Below are 25,639 nucleotides of genomic sequence, written 5' to 3' on the forward strand. Positions count from 1 at the left end.
GTTTACCGTCTCGACAATATAACAAAAAAACTGTAATAAATTAATAGGATGTTTACCGTATCAAAAATATAACTACAAAAACAGTAACAAATTAATAGGATATTTACCGTATTAAAATATAACAAAAAACTGTAATAAATTAATAGGATGTTTACCGTATCAAAAATATAACAACAACAGTAACAAATTGATAGGATGTTTACCGTCTCGAAAATATAACAAAAAAACTGTAATAAATTAATAGGATGTTTACCGTATCAAAAATATAACAACTACAGCAACAAATTAATAGGATGTTTACCGTATCAAAAATATAACAACAAAAAAACTGTAATAAATCAATAGGATGTTTACCGTATCAAAAATATAACAACAACAGCAACAAATTAATAGGATGTTTACCGTATCATAGAAATAACAACAACAGTAACAAATTAATAGGATGTTTACCGTGTCAAAAATATTAAAATAACAACAGTTACAAATTAATACTATTAATTATCCAAAAATGAGTGTAGATAGCATGTGTGTAGAAGAACTGAAGACACAATTGACGGAATTAGGTGTAAAAACTCGTTTAAAAAACCGCGAGAATCTTATAAGGCTGGTGAAAAAACATTCTTAATGAACGCAATAGTCACTAAGGTCGCAATAGTAGCTTATCTACCACTGTCCTGTTTATTTATACCTAATATATTAACTATGCTGATATGTTCAATTTTAATTTTAAAAGCTAATTAATCACATGAATAGGACTGTTTATCAGGGCCTTTGCTCCGTAGAGCATCATGTTGATTAATGGTAATAGGATGTTTACCGTATTAAAAATATAACAACATTAACAAATTGATAGAATGTTTACCGTATCAAAAATATAACAATAGTAACAAATAGTAGCAGGATATTTACCCTAGAGGAAAAGAAGCAGGATGGATTTTTTTTCTCAAATCTACACAAATTGTTGAATGTTTTCACGAAAATGGTGCTACATCCTTACTTATCCCAATGGGTGGAATTCAATGGATCTTTTCGAAAGTAGAACCCAAATTGCTCGCACATGCGTAGAAACGATATTATGTTTGCTTTTAAGGTAATTTTGTAATAACATTCTTTGTTGGTCAGTAAGAGGGAAAACTCATATACATCAATTTCTATTTATCTAAAAGTCTCCAGATTACTTAATGATTGAATCTCTTACATCCTAAATCAGTGTACGTAAGCTGTAGTCTGCAGGTACTCATTTCTGTAGTCCAGGTAACTTCCGGTTCTTCCATTAGTTTTTGAAGTCTGTTTACGACCGTGTAAAGAACTGGTGAACTGATATCAGGTATGAGCCATCATTAATTTATAGTACCACGTTTCCTGTATGTTGATGGCATCGGGATGATACTTTCATGTTATGAAATCAGCGGGATATTCTCGCATCAATGAATAATTTCACCGTGATATGTTCAATATCGCTGGGCTAAAATGACAATAGTGAAAACATTGAATTCTAATGATGTGAATACTGGCGTACCTATTGTGGATGACTTCATTTTGTTTTAATACGAGACTGAATTATGGAAGAGATTATCGAAAGATATAAAAAAAAAACTTCAAAGTTCTTCACTTTCACTTTCAGATATATTGATGACGTCATGTCTTAAAATTACAAGAGATTTATTGACCACGTCTATTATATATATCCACCGGAACTGGAATCAAGGACACATAAGTCGTTTATCTCGATCTTTTCCTAAAGTGAAATAAATATGGATAACTTTCCACCACTTTGTATAATAATCGTGATGACTTCAATTTCCTTATCGAAAATTCTGGATAGCAACAACATACCTGCATCCCAAACCTATGAGGTATACATGTTGCACTCAAGGGCCTGCTTCCAATAGAATTTTCATGCAAGATGCCGACTGGCAGACAAAATCAAGAAAGGAAATGCAGGTTGATGAAAATTATGAGAAAGTTTTTCTGATGTCAAATAAATCTCATTGAGAACTGAATACTCTACTTCTTTATTCGATATGGAGCTGGACGTGTTCGATGTTCGTCAGTTTGCTGTTTGCTCGGTCGATGTACACTTTTTTTTCTCATTTGTGAACGTGATATTACATAATTGGATTGGCTTATATTTTCATGGCGGCTGTTGTCCATTAAGCATAAGACACTTACTCCGCCGGAACAGCTGGTTTAATTATCATTGTACTCTGTGCAAATATTTCGTTTACATTTTACAGTGTACTTTAGTCACATTGGTTTCATCCTCAGTACTCCAGGGGTTACACGCACTTTCGCTCTCTCCACCCATGGACCATGTCGTGGCAAAATTGAAGACACAAGCGAGGTAATTTCATTGGTTGCAGGAGAAAAAAAACTGACCAATACTTTGACTGATACGCTCGAGATTCGTTTGATGTACATCAAAAGGATCAAACTAGTCTTTTCGTCGTGTACAAGGTGTCGCACTCGGACCCTGGTTCCAGGGGTGCAGAGATCGAAAGTGATCACAACCACTGGAGTATCGAGGATGCATTGGCTTTGATGGAAAAGAACGTTGATTGAGGTAGTCCTACTCGACCTAGATTGCGTCCTTCCAGTAGGATAAGTTTTATCGAATTTCATTGTAGTTTCTCCTATTCCTCTTAAACTGAGACTGCAGTGAAAAGACTTCTAAAAGTGATCTGGAAAGTCTGTAAGTAGTACAAGTTGGCATGCTGTGGAGGGGGCGTTTTTATCATCTCTTAAAACATAATCTACAGAACAGCTCATTTTGTTTTGCATGTAGACAATACCGACCGGTAACTAAAACTCAAATAGACACTTCCGAAAAATTGTAAAGCAAAATAGGACCTGGTGTTCCAGAATGGTAAACGTCTTCTACTCCATCGCCGAAAGGCGTTGCACGGTAAATCTTGGTCAGTCCAAATAAATAATGTCACCTTCCCAAACGAGGTTAAAACCACGGAGGTATATGATGGATGATAAAAGTTATATCGTGCGTGTATTTCAGAGGGTAGTATCACAGTCCCTTGCTTGTTTTTATTTTCTATTAAGTCTTGTTTTGTTTTGGTTTGTTTCTGTAGAACACTCAAAATATCAACTTTATCTGTTACCAACAAAAATCATGTATCCTCACAGAGAGGCATGAAAGGCAGATATTATTCACCAGATGTATTTTACAATAAGCCTACAATGACTAGAAATAGTGACACGCGCCGCTCTACTAAATAGAGGTTTTTTTTCGAAGCGTCATTTCTTGTGGTCGCATTTGATTACATAAAGCACTACGCTCTGGGGAGGCCTGGAAACTAACCATCTATGCTGACATGGTTGTGTCCATGGGCACTTTACTATAACTGATTAGGACGGCAGGGGACAGGTCTTCTGTATAGTGTTCGCCGAGTTGGCCACCAGCTGCTACAAGGATATCCCACCTCAAAATGACCTTGCTTGTTCAAGGGGCGATGAAACCAACAAAACAAAGAAAAACACCAACAGGTGCTTCCTCTTTAATGCACGAGTGTGTCCATTGTTCCTCTTTGGAAATGTGTTTCCCTGTTTCAGTATCCCTAACGAACACCTAAAGCGACTTTCTTTCATTCATCTTCCATTCTCGCACACCCTGTCATGTGAGTATTAAATATGTCTTGTGATAACGCTGTGTCCTTTACTGTTTAAACTTTAAATGCTTTTCGGATCAATGTTTCTAAGATGTTGTTGAAACAATGAGTGGATTACGAGGATAATTTGTTTCCATCTTTGACGAGATAATGAGGGCATTTACCGGGACAATCATTTTCTCCCTTGATGGGACAACGGGAACATTTTCATGGATAATTTTTCATTGTGCTTTGTATAAATTTACACTTTGCTACATAAAGAAAGAATGGAACTTTGTGCGCCGTGAGAGATTTTTCTGATAGGCAAACATCAGAGCAATATTTCAACCTTATCCCTCTGCTAGATCATTATCAATTCTTTTGTTTGCCGTTATTCGGAATAGTCTTTTTTTAAACTAGCTATTTACCAGAAATTGTCGTCAGTTATCTGGTGTTATAAACCAAACAGTAGGGTTCTGTCTGTAGACGTGAGATAAACCCGGCCATTAACATCACCACTGAATTGCTCCTAGCGTGAATAAGTGTATCCGGTCTTGCTATTGTTTCACAGCGTGTAGGATCTGTCACAACCGTCTTTTTAGCATCATGGTAACATATATTCGTTTTCCAATAATGTGTGTTTAAGGAGAAATATACAAGAAAAAATGTTCACCAACAGTTTCTTCCATAACAGGGGGTTGGAAAAATATTTTAACCACTAGCCACAGACTTGTGGGATGAAAAATTTACTCGTCCGGATTGGAAATTTACTCGTCCAATTTCAGCCATGAAATTGCGACTAAATCAGCGAGGATGTGACATGTGACTTTTTTCTATTTTTATTTGAAGTTTTAGTGAAAAAAAACTATGCAGTGATGGCTACTTTGCGTCAGACATTGTGCTCGACTTAGGCCTGGTCGTAGTGTTTGTTTACATCCGACTGACTAGGTGCTGTTAAGAACGAGAGCACCTGACATCAGTATGACCGCGGGAAAATGACTAATGTATTCCGAATGCCATATTTGACGTCATGGAAGTTCCGGTGTTATCGAAAGTAAGAGAGCAGAGTGGAATATTTTGTTTTCGAAGTACCGTAAACACGTTTATTTGTTTTAAATTTTCTTTACATTTTTATTGAAATTTAAGTCGTAACATGAATATCATTGGAAAAAAGTAGTCGTCCGACTGACGACTGACAAAGATAAATCTGGTTGTCCGAGACAATTTTCACTGGTCCATGACGACCGGACGAGTGCTTTTCCGGGCCCCTGCATAACTGTAAAGGTATAAGATCGGTTCAGCAGCAGCTGCCATATTGACACTCAATCACAAAAATCGCAAATAGGAACTCTTTAGAAACGGAGGTTAATATGAACATGTCTCTGGTAAAGCGAAACAAGTTTAACTGAGTTGTTCCTTAAAAGCCACAATACACCTCTGTAAACGACTCACTGACTATCAATAGCTGACCTCGCGGATGCCGTTATAGTTGTTCACGACAACAAATTCTGACTCTGACCGCGAGGTCAGCACCCAGAATTTGGCGTGAAAAACTATGGAGGCATCCCTGACAACATCATAATAAAAGCGACTGAAAAAATGTAAACATGACGGTTGGTGACTGTTTACTCAAATTTAATCCTCCGCGATATAATCCATAACGTGTACCATATAAATTAATGTAGTCATTTTCATGATGAACAACCATCTATTTTCAAAACAGCAATACAAATAACAAAACAGAAAAATGAAAAAAATGTTCGTTGGACACAAATACGTTTATCAGGAAACATCAAGAAAACACCAACAGAATCAAAATTCAAACTCAAATTCCATAAAACTGGGGGAAATATGAATAAAAGAAAAATTTACACGGAGACTCCTGAAAAAGTACAAGGAGAATAGGACCACATGTTCCGGAACAGTAAGCGTCTTCTGCTCCATCGACGACACCCGCCATGTAAACCTTGGCCATTCCAAGTAAGTAATGTTACGTTCTCAAATAAGAACAAGGTATACAACAACGAAAACAACACACAAACTAAAGAGCACCAAATACGTCCAGCTTCATGTCACACAAAGAAATAGAATATTTCTCAACGAGATCACTATGGCAACCATAAAACTTCGCCATAATTCACGCTTGAATCATTAAATGACGTGAGCCGTTTACAGAAGTGTTATTGGGGTACTGCAATGCACTCTGCATATGAGACTATTGAGGACATACCGCGTTGTGCATGCGCGCATTTCTCGTTCCAGCCGAACTATTTTTTTACTATAGATTATAGAATGGAATTACTGGAAAAATATTAATATGTTGTTTTGTAGAAAAAATTTAGATGTAAATTAGTTTTGTCACTTTTTGGTTGAAACTTACACATGAATCTCCTTCATAGTCGTATAAAATTTTAAATAAAACTATTATTTGGACAACATCAATGTGAAATAAAAGCATTATTATGAAAACATTTCCAAATGTATGCCCCTGACTATCAAGTATAGTAACTTATAAACACATTGATATAACTTTGACAGATTTGGATTTAAAATTAGTTGTGTCATTGTTTAGGTGAAAATGGCACATAATTTCAGTTCCCGTCGTTGTACAGGAAAACAGCGAAAACATGGCATCAATGTACGTGTATCGATGAGTCATTAAGACTGACCACTGTTTATATATAATAAATAGTTATAATGTTTTCTGATATTTTCGGAATAAAGGATTTCACATGTGATTAAGGAAATTAATTATTAGCGGCAAAGCTACCAAAACAGTAAGTGAATATCAACAATCACTGGAGATTAATTTAATGTCTCTTTTATTTTTGTATTCGTTAATTTATCTATAAGCTTATCACTTCATACATTCCGTTCGTATGTATATAATGCAGTTTCAAATGCATAAGTACAGTTTACGACTGACATTTATAACCATTGGTGTGATTTATTACGGTTTTATCATCAAATCTGCAGTAAGAAGGACGCTGATGTACTTGAAAGTCCATACAAATTCCGGTTGTAAATTGTCAACCCTGTGCAAGTATAAATAACGCGTAGTTCTGACTTTTCACATTTATAAAGTGTAGCGAATACGACTGCAGTTAAATGATAGGATGACCGCAAATTCGCTCTATCAGACCAAATAAGTTAAACTACCATAAAATAACTGGTCAATATACAGAATTACTATATATCACAACAGTTGGAGTACAGTGTACATCCTTTCCGGTCCCTATCGACTGCCAAGCTTATAGTTTCCCCATCTACTGACAGAAAGAAACGAGGGGCAGTAACTAGAGGAGACAGAAAGAGTGTACGTACATGTTGGTCGCTTTCTTATTATTAAATGTTGCTAATCAAGTTCGAAAATGGAAATAATACTTTGTACAACATTGCGGAACAAGCTTCAAGCTTAAATTGATAACTCTTGTTGGCCCAGGTGGAAGCGCATGGAAGGTCTTACTGTGGGAGGAGAATCGGAATATCCGGTGAAAACCCACGTGGTCGGGCAGGTGACCTCTTAACTTTTCACGTCCGTTCAGGGAATCGAACTCAGGACCGCTAGGTGATAGGCGAGCGTCTTCCCACTGTGTTACCCGACCACCTGATATTGATAAATCTGAGTATGAACACGCACTGTTTTAAATACAATATGTTCGTACTTTGTGTAATGATAATAATTATTATAATAATAGTACAATTTCGACCACTACAAAGGAACCCAACAATCATCTTGCAGCTGGGTGACAACAAGGTCGTTTGAGACGAGTATCTTCTGGTCGTAGTGGTGATGGAACTCATCCTCGACACTCCAGGGCTCACGACCACTTTTGCTCTCTGCAACCCTTCAACATTTCCTGACGAAATTGCCGGCGAAGTATTCTGTTTGGCCTAGAGTATATTTCAGAAGAAAAACAATGAAAAATCACTGACTAATTTAATTATCGATGATTCAGAAAAAAAACCCACAAAAATACATTCAAATCTGAAAAATAAAGAATTTTAATAAAACAATCTTTTATAAAGATGTTTCGAACACTTGATTTTCGCGACTAGGATTAATGGTTTCCTCGAGCGAACCATTGACGAATGTGAAAAAAAAATGTCAAACTTTCCTGGTATTGTTGAGCAGTTACATGTATGCATACTCTCCACAAATTACTAATGTTATACATACATACGTACACGCACGCGCACGCACACACACATACACAATGTTCTATAATATTTTTATTGCTTTTCTCTTGACAAATCGCGCTGTGTGAAACGAAATATGTTTCAAGAATCCTTATCTACATTCCCTTTTATCTGTCAATTCAGGGCTCGGTGAATGGCAACACCAAAACTTCTAATTTAAAAGTTAGCAAAATCCCTTTTTTCCATGAGTATCGAAAGTCACGTGTCAGGTGTCTGAAGTTCATTGACTACGCCAATATTGCACGGTTATCTATTGCAGAACCAATCTCTACTCAGTTGTCGCCCCGTTAATAAATACAAGGAAAGACAACTCCGGGTGGCAACTGGGGCCACATGAAGGAGGTAATCCTCGGTCCTCAATGTATATGTATGGAGTGGATCCCTGTACGGCCCATCACATATACAAGTCACATTATGTGGTATATGAATATATCCGCGGCCCTTGTCTGGAGCGATCACCAGCCCTAATCAGACAGAAACCGACCCTTGTCGGGAGCGATCACCAGCCCCAGTCAAACAGAAAGCGGCCCTTGTCGGGAGCGATCACCAGCCCCAGTCAAACAGAAACCGGTCCCAATGTCGCATCAATACTCCAGAAAGCTGAAAATCGCAAATTTCAAACAATTAAAAATAAATTCTTTTCTCGGTATAATTAATTTATCCATAAAATAAAAGTATGTATATGATTACAGGGGATGAGGAACGTGTATAACTATTTCAATAATGAGACAGACAGACAGACAGACAGACAGACAGACAGACAGATACATACACACGGAGACAGACAGACACACACACACACACACACACACACACACACACACACACACACACACACACATACAGACAGAGGAGGGAGGGGTTGTTCGTAAATGTGAAAGTTTGGAGAGGAAAATGTAAGATGAATTACTCTGAAAATCAGTACTGTTCGTTTTTGTTTTTTTCTATGCTTGGCTTCCGTCGATTATCAGAAAAGTTTTTTTTCTAAATTTATATAGCTTCTCAACTTAAGTTCAAGGCCGACTTAAAACCCATGACATTAAAGTCAAATCTTAATGAGTCAGTCTCTACTTTAAGTGTACCTCATCCTGTCCTTCCTAAATGTGAGCATAAGGCATGACATGTTCTAATACTTACCGACCACTTGTTGCACGAGTCCGTCCTTATCCAAGTGTTCGGATCAACAATCGTCTGGGCTTCCCTTGGCGTATGGAGGGCGTCACACAAATGTTCAAACGGATACCACATGTGTTCCCCACCGAATACCTTATAGTCCAACCTCCAGGAAAAATATTCGTTATACAAAGTATCGTTTTTATCTAAAAGCTTCAGGTAGTCACCAAGTTCTTTTGCACTCCCAAAGTCATGAATATTTATATAAGATTTTGGTGGAGCTTGTATAACCTGGTCCTCCTTCCAGTTAACAATTGGTATAGAATCACTTAATAAACTATTCCAATATTTTTCTGTCACATAATCTTTACAATTTGCATTTTCAAATGCTATACGGAATTTATAAGCTTTGGAATAACAAGGAGCGTCGGCTTTCCTAGGACACGTTAAATTACCGCATTTTCCAAAGAAATCAACGTCCACAAACTTTTGCAAGTCTCGCATATGACGATATCTTTGCGCGTCATCCGGGCAATCACTAATTACCGCGACAACCATTTTGGTTTTATTAAAACTGAAGTCCTTGTTACGATACATTAAGGAAGCTTGAACCTTTTCCTCTTGTGTTAAAGGAACGAACGCCCCGTATGGTCCGTGAATTGTAGAATCCTTCCGATAAGTCATCGTCCAGTTGAACAAATTTTTCCATGTTAATCCAGTGTAGTGAAGATGAGGGGGTGCTTCGGCGTTATACAGTATCCAAACCTGATCCGGTCTTCTATATCCGGGCACTGTTTCCCAGACCCAAAGATCGAGATAATGGAACATAATGGCATCAACAGTCTCGAGTTCATTTCGATCCGTTGTTACAGAACACTTGTATTTGCTTCTGTTCATATATTTGGCTACATCATCTGCCCATGGACCACTGAAAAACCTCGTCCACATCAGCACTTTTTTGTCAGTTTTATTGACAAAATGTGTTGTATTGAATTTGATAATATTGCCATCACAGTTTTTACAAATATTTCCACTTACAATTGATTCTGTTAACATTGAGCGAGTCCGTAAAATTGCGTACATTCCTATGTACAATAGACAAAGTACTCCAAATCCCGAAACAAAATAGCTTCTGGATATAGGTTTCAACTTGAAAGAAGACAAAGCACCACGGATATTGCTGATCACGGTCATTGTGACCCTTCAATCCTTGTCGCATTGGAACTTGACGTGCACGTATCATTCCTTGCTCATGACGTCATGTCTGAAAGCAGAAAAATGCAAAATTGGATAAAGGAAAACAGCGCACCATTTATGCTTAATTTTCATTGACGTTGTGAGTTTTTTCCACTGAGATCTGCCGTTTAACGGAAGTATATCAGCTTTGTTTTGTTTTAAAAATACGTATACAACGATACAGATCAGAGCGCAGCCCCAGTGGTGGAGGTTAAACTTGGACCTCTTTCATAATGTTTGTTCTCGCATCTTGACCTAAAATCACACTCTCCACTTTCTGTACCTAAGTATGCACATTACACAGGAATTTAATCTGTGATTGAGGTAGCAGTACACAGTTTCTCGGTGTGGCCATGGGTGATTTTTTGTTCATTAGATTACCCCATTATAAAGATTTTTATCAAAATTGGAAAAATAAATCCTTGCTAAAATTGGTCTTGTCATGTTAAAGTGGACAATGTGTTGTCATGGAGATTACTATTTGGGCAGTCTCGAATCTGTGTCTACGCACAAGAAACTAGCTTTACAGGAAGTGAAATTTTCATAATGTGTTGTTGATTGTAAGATAGGTGTTTAGAATTAAATTTCTTTCTTCTGGAAAGTTGTAGTGTTAGGTTGGAATTAGCAGTATTTTGGCATTTTTAGCATTTTTTCAGTATGTAACCATGGCAATCAAATGTCAGAAATCAGAGGAAATTTTTGATTAACACAAATTTCATCTCTCTACTATTAATGTAATTGTTACGTAGTTTATAAATATATTCACCTGTAATGATGTATTTTTCATAACCAATCTGCTGTACTTGTATATCTCAAACATGACCGATACTTTCAGGAAAAATGCAGATTAACTGTTTCCTGCTACCAAAACACCTTGATCTACGTGTACATGTATCATTCCTGACTTTATTATCATTTAGTATACTAACCGACCTACCGATCGATTGATTCATTGATTGATTGATTGATTGATTGATTGATTGATTGATTGATTGATTGATTGATTGACTATACTATAAATATCTATATGTGTAAAGTCAACTCTCTTTTTGATCGGCTATGTCAGCTTTGTATCTCTAACTGCCAAGTATTGCAGATAGAATTCAAAAACCGTACTTCAATTTATTTCAAAGTTCACGACAATGACACGTCAATAGGGAAAAAACCCAAACGTGAAAATATGACAAAATTTCCTCCAGGTAGTCACCGACTTAGACCAAGGTTGTTGGAAAGATCAATGACTAGCATACCACGCGAGACTAGCCCTAATCAGCTAATTGTGACTCATTTCAATGCACTATTCCAATCACCATTATAACTGGGTGTGTTATCCTTTTTCCACTTTTTGAGAGAACATGAATGCAGTAATGTTATGACAGCAATTCTAGTTTGTGTTATTCTCCCACCTGTTTTACCTGTGTTGTCCTCCCACCTGTTTTACCTGTGTTGTTCTCCCACCTGTTTTACCTGTGTTGTTCTCCCACCTTTTTTACCTGTGTTGTTCTCCCACCTTTTTTACCTGTGTTGTTCTCCCACCTGTTTTACCTGTGTTGTTCTCCCACCTGTTTTATCTGTGTTGTTCTCCCACCTGTTTTACCTGTGTTGTTCTTCCATCTGTTTTACCTGTGTTGTTCTCCCGCCTATTTTACCTGTGGTGTTATCATACCTGTTTTACTTGTAAACAATTTACCTGTAATATGTACTATATCAGAACTGTACTGGTAAATAATCTACCTGTATATAGGTACTATATCAGAACAGTACCGGTAAATAATATACCTGTATATATGTACTATATCAGAACAGTACAGGTAAATAATCTACCAGTATGTAGGTACTATATCAGAACAGTACAGGTAAATAATCTACCAGTATGTAGGTACTATATCAGAACATTATAAAATCTACCAGTATGTAAGTACTATATCAGAACAGTACAGGTAAATAATCTACCAGTATGTAGGTACTATATCAGAACAGTACAGGTAAATTATCTACCAGTATGTAGGTACTATATCAGAACATTATAAAATCTGCCAGTATGTAGGTACTATATCAGAACAGTACAGGTAAATTATCTACCAGTATGTAGGTACTATATCAGAACATTATAAAATCTACCAGTATGTAGGTACTATATCAGAACAGTACAGGTAAATAATCTACCGGTATGTAGGTACTATATCAGAACAGCACAGGTAACAATCTACCTGTATGTAGGTACTATATCGGAACAGTACAGGTAAATAATTTACCTGTATGTAGGTACTATATCAGAACAGTACAGGTAAATAATCTACCTGTATATATGTACTATATCGGAACAGTACAGGTAAATAATCTACCAGTATGTAGGTACTATATCAGAACATTATAAAATCTACCAGTATGTAGGTACTATATCAGAACAGTACAGGTAAATAATCTACCGGTATGTAGGTACTATATCAGAACAGTACAGGTAAATAATCTACCTGTATGTAGGTACTATATCAGAACAGTACAGGTAAATAATCTACCGGTATATAGGTACTATATCAGAACAGTACAGGTAAATAATCTACTACTATGTAGGTACTATATCAGAACCGCACAGGTAACAATCTACCTGTATGTAGGTACTATATCAGAACAGTACAGGTAAATAATCTACCAGTATGTAGGTACTATATCAGAACATTATAAAATCGACCAGTATGTAGGTACTATATCAGAACAGTACAGGTAAATAATCTACCTGTATGTAGGTACTATATCAGAACAGTACAGGTAAATAATCTACCTGTATATATGTACTATATCGGAACAGTACAGGTAAATAATCTACCAGTATGTAGGTACTATATCAGAACAGTACAGGTAAATAATCTACCTGTATGTAGGTACTATATCAGAACAGCACAGGTAACAACAATCTACCTGTATGTAGGTACTATATCAGAACAGCACAGGTAACAACAATCTACCTGTATGTAGGTACTATATCAGAACAGTACAGGTAAATAATCTACCTGTATGTAGGTACTGTGTCAGAACAGTACAGGTAAATAATCTACCTGTATATAGGTAGAGTATCAGTACAGTACAGGTAAATAATCTACCTGTATATAGGTACTATATCAGAACAGTACAGGTAAATAATATACCTGTATATATGTACTATATCAGAACAGTACAGGTAAATAATCTACCAGTATGTAGGTACTATATCAGAACAGTACAGGTAAATAATCTACCAGTATGTAGGTACTATATCAGAACATTATAAAATCTACCAGTATGTAGGTACTATATCAGAACAGTACAGGTAAATAATCTACCAGTATGTAGGTACTATATCAGAACAGTACAGGTAAATTATCTACCAGTATGTAGGTACTATATCAGAACATTATAAAATCTGCCAGTATGTAGGTACTATATCAGAACAGTACAGGTAAATTATCTACCAGTAGGTAGGTACTATATCAGAACATTATAAAATCGACCAGTATGTAGGTACTATATCAGAACAGTACAGATAAATAATCTACCGGTATGTAGGTACTATATCAGAACAGCACAGGTAACAATCTACCTGTATATATGTACTATATCGGAACAGTACAGGTAAATAATCTACCAGTATGTAGGTACTATATCAGAACATTATAAAATCTACCAGTATGTAGGTACTATATCAGAACAGTACAGGTAAATAATCTACCTGTATGTAGGTACTATATCAGAACAGTACAGGTAAATAATCTACCTGTATGTAGGTACTATATCGGAACAGTACAGGTAAATAATCTACCGGTATGTAGGTACTATATCAGAACAGTACAGGTAAATAATCTACTACTATGTAGGTACTATATCAGAACAGCACAGGTAACAATCTACCTGTATGTAGGTACTATATCGGAACAGTACAATCTACCTGTATGTAGGTACTATATCAGAACAGTACAGGTAAATAATCTACCAGTATGTAGGTACTATATCAGAACATTATAAAATCGACCAGTATGTAGGTACTATATCAGAACAGTACAGGTAAATAATCTACCTGTATGTAGGTACTATATCAGAACAGTACAGGTAAATAATCTATCTGTATATATGTACTATATCGGAACAGTACAGGTAAATAATCTACCGGTATGTAGGTACTATATCAGAACAGCACAGGTAACAACAATCTACCTGTATGTAGGTACTATATCAGAACAGCACAGGTAACAACAATCTACCTGTATGTAGGTACTATATCAGAACAGTACAGGTAAATGATCTACCGGTATGTAGGTACTGTGTCAGAACAGTACAGGTAAATAATCTACCTGTATATAGGTAGAGTATCAGTACAGTACAGGTAAATAATCTACCTGTATATAGGTAGAGTATCAGTACAGTACAGGTAAATAATCTACCTGTATGTAGGTACTATATCAGAACAGTACAGGTAAATAGTCTACCTGTATATAGGTAGAGTATCAGTACAGTACAGGTAAATAATCTACCTGTATATAGGTACTATATCAGAACAGTACAGGTAAATAATCTACCCGTATATAGGTACTAAACAGAACAGTACAGGTAACAATCTACCAGTATGTAGGTACTATATCAGAACAGTACAGGTAAATAATCTACCAGTATGTAGGTACTATATCAGAACAGTACAGGTAAATAATCTACCTGTATGTAGGTACTATATCAGAACAATACAGGTAAATAATCTACCTGTATATAGGTACTATATCAGAACAGTACAGGTAAATAATCTACCTGTATATAGGTAGTATATCAGAACAGTACAGGTAAATAATTTACCTGTATGTAGGTACTATATCAGAACATTATAAAATCTACCAGTATGTAAGTACTATATCAGAACAGTACAGGTAAATAATCTACCTGTATATAGGTACTATATCAGAACAGTACAGGTAAATAATCTACCTGTATATAGGTACTATATCAGAACAGTACAGGTAAATAATCTACCTGTATATAGGTAGTATATCAGAACAGTACAGGTAAATAATCTACCTGTATGTAGGTACTATATCAAAACAGTACAGGTAAATAATCTACCTGTATGTAGGTACTATATCAGAACAGACTAAATCTTGACCTCTATTGTCTTTTAATTTTTACGTTCTTTCTCTGATCTTAAAAAATGGTAGAAAGGAGATTAAAAGTATAATTGTAGAATTATCCGATATGAACAGGAATGTACTTACATTTTACTTACTGTAATGAATTGAATCTATATTAATATGGATAAGCTCATGGCTGAAGTAATGAAGAATTTAATTGATTGATAAACAATTAACGGTAACTTAGGGCGACAACTCGACGCGTGCTGTGCGAAATGTCAATACTTTCCTAAACAATTTGATCTATTTTTAGAACTAGAGTAGATTGTGGGCTACAATTATATAAATACTAACACTCGTTTGTTTCCAATACACGCCATCTTGTTTTGTTCATTCTTTTAAACGTGGTTCTGAGAAAATTAGGGTGAAATCAAACTATACAAAAAAAATAAATAAAAAAATCCCTGAAATAGTGCATATATGTAAAATGTTCGTCACAATATATATTCCAAGCTATATATTTATGTTTATTTCTAAATTTATTTCTAAATGTTCAAAAACACCAATCTCTCGAACCATAATACTGTAAAATATATTCCATTGATTTATGTAATGATATTGGCATTTATTTCATTTAAATATACGAAGGTTGAAGGTTAAGTGAATAAAATCAGTCGTGGTTTTCCAGATATTTCACCGGATTAATTACATAAATACGACAATTTTTCAGTATAGACTCGTTTGTCTCTTTTAACAATCGTCATGTCGCTGAGCCATTACTCAAAATAGCATATTAAACACTTGTGATCTGTCCGTGCAGATTGATTCTATTCATAACTCGTTTCTTCTCTCTCTACTGATCATACTTATGGAACTATATAATGATCAGGTTTCACGCTTTCACTATAAACTTACCTGGCAATTCTAACCCGGGACCCACGGGGTTACAGGTAGGGGAACTTGTAATATCACCGAAACTGTTATTTTCCTTATATCCATGTGTATGATATTGTCAGCGGGTTACCTGACCATGATTATGTGGTCAAGGTACCTCAATCGATTCCTCACGTTTTAGGTCCGATACGATCGGGTATGTGTACACATCGGGAAGCGCTCCGTTTGTAATTTACTCGTGCAGTGATAAGCCTCATTCGTAGGGACGGCCCCACACTCATTGCTTACAAGTTATCACAAACATCAGGGCGTGCTCTCTATGGCAAAAGGTAAATATAAGACTTTACCTGAATGTAGCCTGCATGGAAAGGTTCACGCGTACTGGCCGTAGGGGTGGATTTATAGGACGCCCTTTATATTTTGACGAACAAAGAATAACGGACTTGGAAATTCTAAAATGCGCCAAAGATTCAATTTGACTGTTTTCGTTTCAATTTCACCGGCTCATATGTTTGATTTATGATCTAGGATTTCAGGTGTCGGTAGTTTAGGGTGAAAGTGTGATTAGGTCAAAAAAACAAATAAATATAAATCCATTCAAAATAGATACTGGAAATATATGTTACATTACAAAGGGGATTTGTACAATTGTTTCCGGGGTTGAACCGCTTTACTTAAGGAAATGAACACACCGTAATCCCAACATTCAGACCATATATAGTTGTTATAGCGTCACCATATAATACATACGTATCATCTATTACAATGGAAACGTGGCTTATGATTATGTACAAGTTCTCGCATGTTGAACCATATGGAATTATGTCATTACTTTTCTATAAAGACTTTGTGATTAATTCGGGTGCCATGTAATCGAAAGTGAGCTGGGTATATGTTTTAGTACGTATTTGTGTAATTTATCTGACTTTGAGAATAGAGACGAACTGCTTTATGATAACTAATCCTTCAACAGAATTTTCAAGTGTAAAAATAACTTTGTATATTATTTTTTTATGATTGTATATCTATTCATGAAAATTCTGACTTAATAGATTGGTCTCATCCAGTAAACACTACAACCAATGTCACCTTCAAGTCTTTCCGACATGAAGGTCTACAATAACAATCCTTTCCCCATTTTTCACTTCCCATCTTCCCTTTCAACGTTCTCTTTCCCACTTTCCTTCCCCACTCCCCTTAACCCTCCCCTTCCCACTCCCCTCCCCCACTCCCCTCCCCACTTCCCTTCCACACTCCCCTTCCCAGTTCCCTTCGCCACTCCCCTTCCCACTTCCCTTCCCAACTTCCCTTCCGACTTCCCTTCCCACTTCCCTTCCCACTTCCCTTCCCCACTCCCCTTCCCACTTCTCTTCCCCACTCCCCTTCCCACCTCCCTTCCCAACTCCCCTTCCCACTTCCCTCTCACTTCCCTTCCCACTCCCCTTCCCACTCCCCTTCCCAGTTCCCTTCCCCACTCCCCTTCCACACTCCCCTTCCCCCTTCCCTTTCCACGTTCTCTTCCTCACTTTCATTCCCCACCCCCTTCCCACTTCCCTTCCCCACTCCCCTTCCCACTTCCCTTCCCACTCCCCTTCCCACTCCCCTTCCCACTTCCCTTTCCACGTTCTCTTCCCCACTCCCCTTCCCCGCTTTCCTTCCCCACGTTCATTTTCACACTTATCAATATATGAACATCATCTTCAATATTCATACTAATAATTCATCCTTTCAGTTTATGTCATAATGAAGAGCCAATAATTAAAGTGTTTGTTATTTTGTATTTTCTAACTCTAGAAAATATCTAGAACACGTTCACCAACATTTTCATGTTTGTATTTCAACGTCAATCTCATTGCTAAGAATAGAAACTGAAGGCTTCGGCATTGTGGATCACATAATATGGTCTTGCATAGAATCTATCTATAGGGGCACTGCTATAAAAGGACAGGGATTTAAACAAGTGTGCCACAAACTAATTGTCAACTTGACTTTCATCATGTATTCTTAAGGCCGATATGTGAACAAGACAAATGTTAAGTACTTCATCTAAGTATTTAATCTATTTAGAAAGTTCATAGAAATGTATTTGGAGATTTAATTACAATTTTTGACATTTTAGAAAAAAAGACTTTCGTTGTTAGCATGTTCCGAAAAAAATGAAACCAAAAAAAAAAAAACAAAAAAATGACAATGCTTTATATTATCTGCACCGGTCGATAAAAATTGTAAATATTTAAACTGGACGAAGATAGTATTGATTCATAATACGGTTTAATCACGTGAACTCCTATGGCTGTAAACGGTCGTAATTTTCTGCCTGTTTGTCAAACGAACCCTAAGTATTATAGAGAAATACACACGAAAAATGGGAGACATTAAAACAGACCTTAGTGTTTGTTATAAGGGTTTAATACCTAAATACTTATTTACCAGGACCATTCAAAAGTAATTAGCGCGTGCCGTTCACCATCAGAATAATTCAATACATTTTTTTTTAATCTTAAACCTTACAGCTTGTCAGTATTGTGTATATACTTGACACACATAGCGTAAAACACACACACACATATCATTCATATCCGATCAAGGAGTAGAGAATTATTCTATTTATCCAAATTATTCCAATATATCTATGTATGTATAAATATTTCCCAAACAGTGTTTATTCTATTTCATTTCTTACTGATACTAATAAATTTACCTAAATTCGACAAATCTTGATTACTTTATGTTTCCAAGAGTTGGATTAATTTTTCCATACTAGGTTTCAAATACTAATACTTTTTGATAAAACGTTTTGTTTTATATCTTAATAATGCTTGCATTTTAAAATAGAATGATATTCATCCTCAATATCACAACTAGTACAATATGTGCAATTTTTATGAATTCTTTCAACATAGATAAATCTACCGGTTTCAGTATACAATTTATGAGACGACAGTCTAATTTTGGCAATTTGTTTGAGATTTTGTAAACAAATAGGAATTGTTGAATATTGCTTAACACAAAACTTACCACTAATATATTTACAAAGTGAACGTTTAGATTATATAAATATTAACTTTTAGTAGGTTTGTGAGCAAGCGACTCGTTGTTGTTCTGGCGAACCGCTTTACACTACAATATTGTACAAAAATGGTGTACCGTATTGTATCAAAATGTATGTGTTTTATTTAAAAGAAGACAGCTATGGTAACGTTCGTGTAACTTGTGTTAAAGGAAATATTGAGGAAAGTGTACTCTCAGTATATAATATTCAAAATACGTTTGATTAACACATAACGTTTATACATTTAAATTTGGCGTTACAATTCGATTTGAAAGAAACCATCGTCAAAATCTTTCCCTCTTCGATCGTCATACTCCTCTTTTACTATTCATTCTTTTTCAATAAAATAATAAAAAAAACCACCTTAAATACGAAGATTTCTTCTCGTATTCACAGATCAATAAGTTTTAACATACATCCAAATGACTCATATTTATAAAATCACGAGAACGGAACAGTGAAGTTTAAAATGTTGGCCCCTAGGATGACGCAGTTTAATTCTGTGCTTGGCTATACTATATTTTCTCTGAATTAGTATCCCAAGGTATTTTTCACTTGTGTGTCTTTAGTACAATATTTGAGTGTCAAGCATTATCTTTTATTCTCTTTTATTCACAGATTCTGAGAAATACCACACAATAGGCATCTTGATAATTAAAAAGAATTCCCAGTCAGGTTTTCTTTGCTATACGTATTTTTTGTACTTTTTGTCGCCTTTAATACCGGAAGGCAACAACACGAACACACAGAAACAAGCAAAAACCCCAAACCGCTGAAGCGAGAAGATGCAAAGACCGAAAAACGGGATAAAAAAGAAGCCATTTTAAACTCGGCTGGGCGTCTTTTCTTATCTTGGCAAGTCTTTAGTGGATTTATGTTCGTCTTTTCGCTTTCGCTGGTTTTGGCATTTTTCATTATTTCGCTTTTTTTTTTGCCTGGCGTCTTTTCGAGGGCAAAAAGTGGAAATACAAAATATATGTTATAAGCATATCATTCGTCTATTAACCAGTAATAGTATGGCAATTAAAACAACCTCGCAGATTAAACCCTCGGCTGGTTCCGTCAGTCCCTCGTGGAATTCTGAGATGGTTATTATTGAAGTATAAGGAATATATGTTTTTCTTTACATGGACCTGAGAACTTGTCGGGGTTAATTAATACAGCAGAAAGGTTTTCAAAGAGAATTTGAACGTGGATTCCACACAATGTCTTAAATGTTATGAACATCTCGGGATAAGTCTAAATGCACTTGTTTTCATATTCCCGTGGCTATGTTACAGACAGATCAACACAGATAATTTTATATTTCTAGTTTCTAGTTCTCTCAGATCAGATACGTTACTCTCACCTCGAGGATTAGATATTGTGTCGGGGAACAAAAGAAACAAATTTCCGTTATTAATTTGATATATATATATAAGTTATTCAACACCCAAGGCATCAATAGATCAAATAAAGCACAGGTGGATTAAACTCTAAACGGATTGTGATTGGCTGGCACAAGCAACATTGATCAGGTCTACAATTTAAAACCACACAGTCCAATGTCACGTGCAGATTACTTATATCATCATGCCGAACGCTTAACTGACAACTGACAAGGCTTAAACATTTATTTCTGTTTAGAGGACTGAATTATGTTGGCACATTTAACAATAACGCTGACAACACTACTGTCAACACTGACAACACTACTGTCAACAATGACAACACTACTGTCAACACTGACAACACTGACAACATTGACAACAACACTGACAACATTGACAACAACACTGACAAGATTGACAACACTGACAACACTGACAACAACACTGACAACAACAACACTGACACTGTCAACACTGACAACAACACTGAAAACATTGACAACAACACTGACAACAACAACACTGACACTTTCAACACTGACAACAACACTGACAACAACAACACTGACACTGTCAACACTGACAACACTACTGTCAACACTGACAACAACACTGACAACATTGACAATAACACTGACAACAACACTGACACTTTCAACACTGACAACAACACTGACAACAACAACACTGACAACAACAACACTGACAACAACAACGCTGACACTTTCAACATTGACAACAACACTGACAACAACACTGGCAACACTGACAACAACACTGACAACACTGACAACAACACTGACAACAACACTGACAACAACACTGACAGCAACACTTACAACACTGACAACAACAACACTGACACTTTCAACACTGACAACAACACTGACAACAACACTTACAACACTGACAACAACAACACTGGCACTTTCATTACTGACAACAACACTGACAGCAACACTGAAAACACTGACAACAACACTGACAACAATTACACTGACAACACTGACAACACTGCCAACAACAACACTGACACTTTCAACACTTACAACATTGGCAACAACACTGACAGTAACACTGACAACAACACTGACAACACTGACAACAACAACACTGACAACAACACTGACAACACTGACAACACTGATCGGTGGAAGGACATTTCACGAGCTCGCAGAAATGAACAAAAGCTAAATCTGATACGCAATTGTTTTTGAAATAATTTGAATGTTATATTGATTTTCCATCGATTTATTCCTTCCATACAATGTATAATTTATTACCTGTTATATTTTGTGGTATTAATTTCTATTTGTTTCCACATATCTTTGAAAATGTCAGTTTTGCATAACAATTAGCGAGATTTCACTACAGGTCACACCAGTACGCCAAAACCGATATCGTAAACAAGATCCAGTGTCGGAGTAGCTGTGCTTTACTCTGGTGGAAACAGGTCACACAAACTCGTGGTTCTTTTATATGGAATTTCTTGAAACTGGAGGTGTTCGATGTTAGATAGAGATGTCAGTTTGTCTGTTGGTTCCGTTGTTGTATGCCTTGTTCTCATTTGAAAACATAGTATTACTTTCTTGGATCGACCAAGGTTTTACATGGCGGCTGTCGTCAATGAAGAAGACGCTTACTCTTCCGGAACCCCTGATCTTATTTTCCTTTTACTTTTTCAGGAGTCTCCGTGTAAATCTTTACTTTTGTCAATATTTTTACACAATGTTGTTCAATTTGAGTTTGCATTATGATTATAATGACATGTTTTTTTCTGTCCTTTGTTTTCAACCTCCGCTAGTTATTTTTCGAGAAGAATTCCCCTTATAACTAATTAGAGTGGATGTTTAACCCCCATGCAAGTGTCTATCTCCCGATAAGTAATTATTATTGATTGTATTATAACATTGTATGTAAATATGGCCTCTCCTGAAGCGATTTCCCAAAAGCGAACAAAAATATCTTTGGACGGAACAATTGTGACGGAACAATATCACGGAACAATTGTCTCAATGTTCAATGTCATTTCGGACATAGGTATCACTATATCATCAGATTTAGATGTGTCCATTCTGGGTACTGTCCTTACGTAATGTGGACTAGTTGCACTAGTGTGACACAAACAAGACTCCTCTACTTTCTGTGTAATATGGTAAGAAGGAACTCATTGCGTCAAACACACAGGTGTGGTTCCTGTGATATGGACATCCGTGACATTATTCACCATGTATGTGTGTCATATTGCTCATTGTATACTGTAAAACATGACTTTCTGTCTAATGTTCCCCTAGACTAAGACCCCTTAGTTTATAACCATTTCCTGGAAATGGAAGAAGAAGATTTTGTGTGCGTTCTGTTTGGTGCAGAATTTTTCACACTTGTCATGCCTGAACGCGCCTCCAAAACTGAACTCATGATGATGTGTGCAGCTTTCATCAGACAGGATCTTTATTCATTTTCCACAAAAAAACAGAAGTGACGCCGTCCTGTCTAATTTATCTAATTTATTCCTAGTATAATGTTACACGTAAAGCCAAAAGCGGAATGTCATTACTTGCTGGTGTCGTCCAGCGATCCTTGTGAACTTTGCTAAATCTTATAATGTAAATGAGTAAGTTCAACAATTCTATTGTATTTTGTTATGTTTAAAAATATCTCCAACCTGGGGGAAAAATATAAAGGCTGATTGATTGATTTATTATAATAGGTTGTCTCTTCTTTCATTCCGGAAGCGTCAGCGCATTGGTATAGAATTATATACACATATAATTGTGTACACGCGCATTAACACACACCACCACCACTACAACCACCACAACATGCATCACATCACATCACATGCACCACAAGTAACAATACACAGGCACAAAGCAAAACCAGTGTTATGTATGAGATTGGCACAAAACAATGCATATTGTATTATTGTAATCGTGTCTATCGGTTACCTCCCCTTTGTGGTATGACATGAAATTCGGGTCGATTAATATAGCCACCTACATCTGAAAGATTTGTTTAGAGTAGTAAGAATGACACATTGTTGCTTAAAAAGAAAAAAAAAAGAAAAAAACGAACAAATAAAAAAATTAGCACAACAAAAAAGAAATAAAGAAAAAAAAAAAAACACCTATAATGCATGTAATTTGCTAAAGGGAGGTAAATCTGGAAACATAATTTGTACATGAATACGTGTTTATATATATATATATATATTTCAGTACTTATTTTTGCCATTTGCCTAGTGAAGCGTCACAACGCGACTGAATTAGTGAGGTCTTTACGAAACTACACTGGTTAGATGAGTTAGTTACGTCACAGTTCATTTCCTCTGATAAATTTATACCAATCTGGATACCTGGCCACGGTTTGGATCTTTCGCGGGATTGTTTTTTTTTTGTTTTTTTTTTAATCAAAATAAGTACATCCTCAATTTGAAAAGTGAAACATGGAATAGAACAATAATCAGTAAAACAGATGTAATATTAAAGATAATAAATCATATTTAGTTATATACATGTTACACCAAAAAGTAGAAGTTTTACAAACAGATTACCTCCCCTTGATTATCGACTAACCTTATCTCCATCGTTCACAATTGCAGCAATACTTCTCGATAAACAGAACATATCAGAACTTTTATCTAGCTTGGTTTCTATTAAACCTTCTGTGGGGAAGTCAACTCGGCTGTGGATTGACCAAATACACACATGTATAGAATGAATGAGATTTATTGATATTAATCTCTTAAATAACTTGAATTAATTGCACTTGATAAGGTTACATAGTGTCTCGTAAGGTAATTTATATAAATACATAACTCACAATAAAGCCGCATCTCGGATAATACTTTCTACTTTTGTCTTTCCTTATTCTCACCATCACACAGCTTTTATTTTAAGACACGGACTTTAAATTCTCTATTTATCTCAAATCATTTTCTATCTTTTATTCGAGACATTTTTTCCTGTCAGTATTGACTTACATCCCCATGCAATTTTGATTTGATTTGGTTTTAAATATTCGATAAAAATGGTAATTAGGAACCATTATAATATCAGTTTCCATCAATCAAAAATGACAAAAGAACGAATTTGTAAAGTCCAACCATGCTCTCTATGACTTACTAGGCAATGTTTGCGTAAATGAATGTTATTTAGATAATTTTAAAATCTATTGTACGTTTTTTTTTAATGATATTTCTTTCAACGGCCTAATAGACATAGGAGATATCACGCCGTCCTTTTGGAGACCGTAATATTTCATCTGCCTGTGTTCGTTGTGACGAATCAAGTCAGAATCGAAACTAACCCAAAACCCAGTACACTTCATTTATAAGTGATATATACACTATCTTCCTTCACAATCTAAGCGAGTCTGCTTTTTTTAAAAATCTAATCAGTATTACGACCACAGAAAATCAATTGACAGTTAAAAGGGTGATAAGATCCTGAAAACTGGCGGTAGCATTTGCAGACTTGTTACAAACAATGGGTTAGTGTAAGGATTTGTCGTCTGGCCGTTATAAACATATTTAAGGAAAGGTAAAAGACGGTAACGCCGCTGAGGACTTGTAGAAAAATCGATATCGTCAAACAATGACCCCAACCCCCACTCCGAGACTGATACAACTTTATCCTATATACCAATAACCCATCTTTAAACTTCATGTCAGAAAACATATTTCAGTCACAGCACGTAAATTTCTTTCCTACCAAATCAGGCAGGGCAGACTTTTTTCTCTCTCAATTTATTTTGAAGTTATCAATGTGAATGACTCACATGGAGTATTAGAATTTAGAATTCTATAAATATGCTATACACTGATCTTGATGACGAGTGACAACAAAGGTGTCCACTTACATTAAACAGTGGTAATTTAATCCATTCTTCGTCTAACGAAACAACTCGAAACATATTTAAAGCATTGTTAGCTTAATTCATGAGGTTAAAAATTTGCACCGCAATTCCACCTAAACGTAATCATAATACACAGTAGCAAATTCTGTTTTTTTTTTTTTTTTTTTGTGTTCTAGTTATTTTCGTTTTATATTATACGTATAAGACGAAAATAATTAAATTAATTAAAAT

General features: G+C 35.9%; 1 protein-coding gene across 1 annotated transcript; it reads right to left on the minus strand.

Annotated features, from left to right (window-relative positions):
- Positions 1–8,342: 8,342 nt before the first annotated feature.
- On the minus strand, positions 8,343–17,661 carry LOC132561602 (alpha-(1,3)-fucosyltransferase C-like). Its single transcript, XM_060226301.1, has 3 exons — positions 17,309–17,661; positions 8,937–10,113; positions 8,343–8,399 (listed from the first exon to the last, which is right to left on the minus strand). The coding sequence occupies exons 1-3, from the start codon at positions 17,659–17,661 to the stop codon at positions 8,343–8,345; spliced, it is 1,587 nt and encodes a 528-aa protein (XP_060082284.1).
- Between the last annotated feature and the right edge of the window lie 7,978 nt (positions 17,662–25,639).

Source organism: Ylistrum balloti, unplaced genomic scaffold (genome assembly GCF_031769215.1).
Source record: "Ylistrum balloti isolate Yb309-2 unplaced genomic scaffold, AGI_CSIRO_Ybal_v1 Utg371236, whole genome shotgun sequence".
Classification (NCBI taxonomy): domain Eukaryota; kingdom Metazoa; phylum Mollusca; class Bivalvia; order Pectinida; family Pectinidae; genus Ylistrum; species Ylistrum balloti.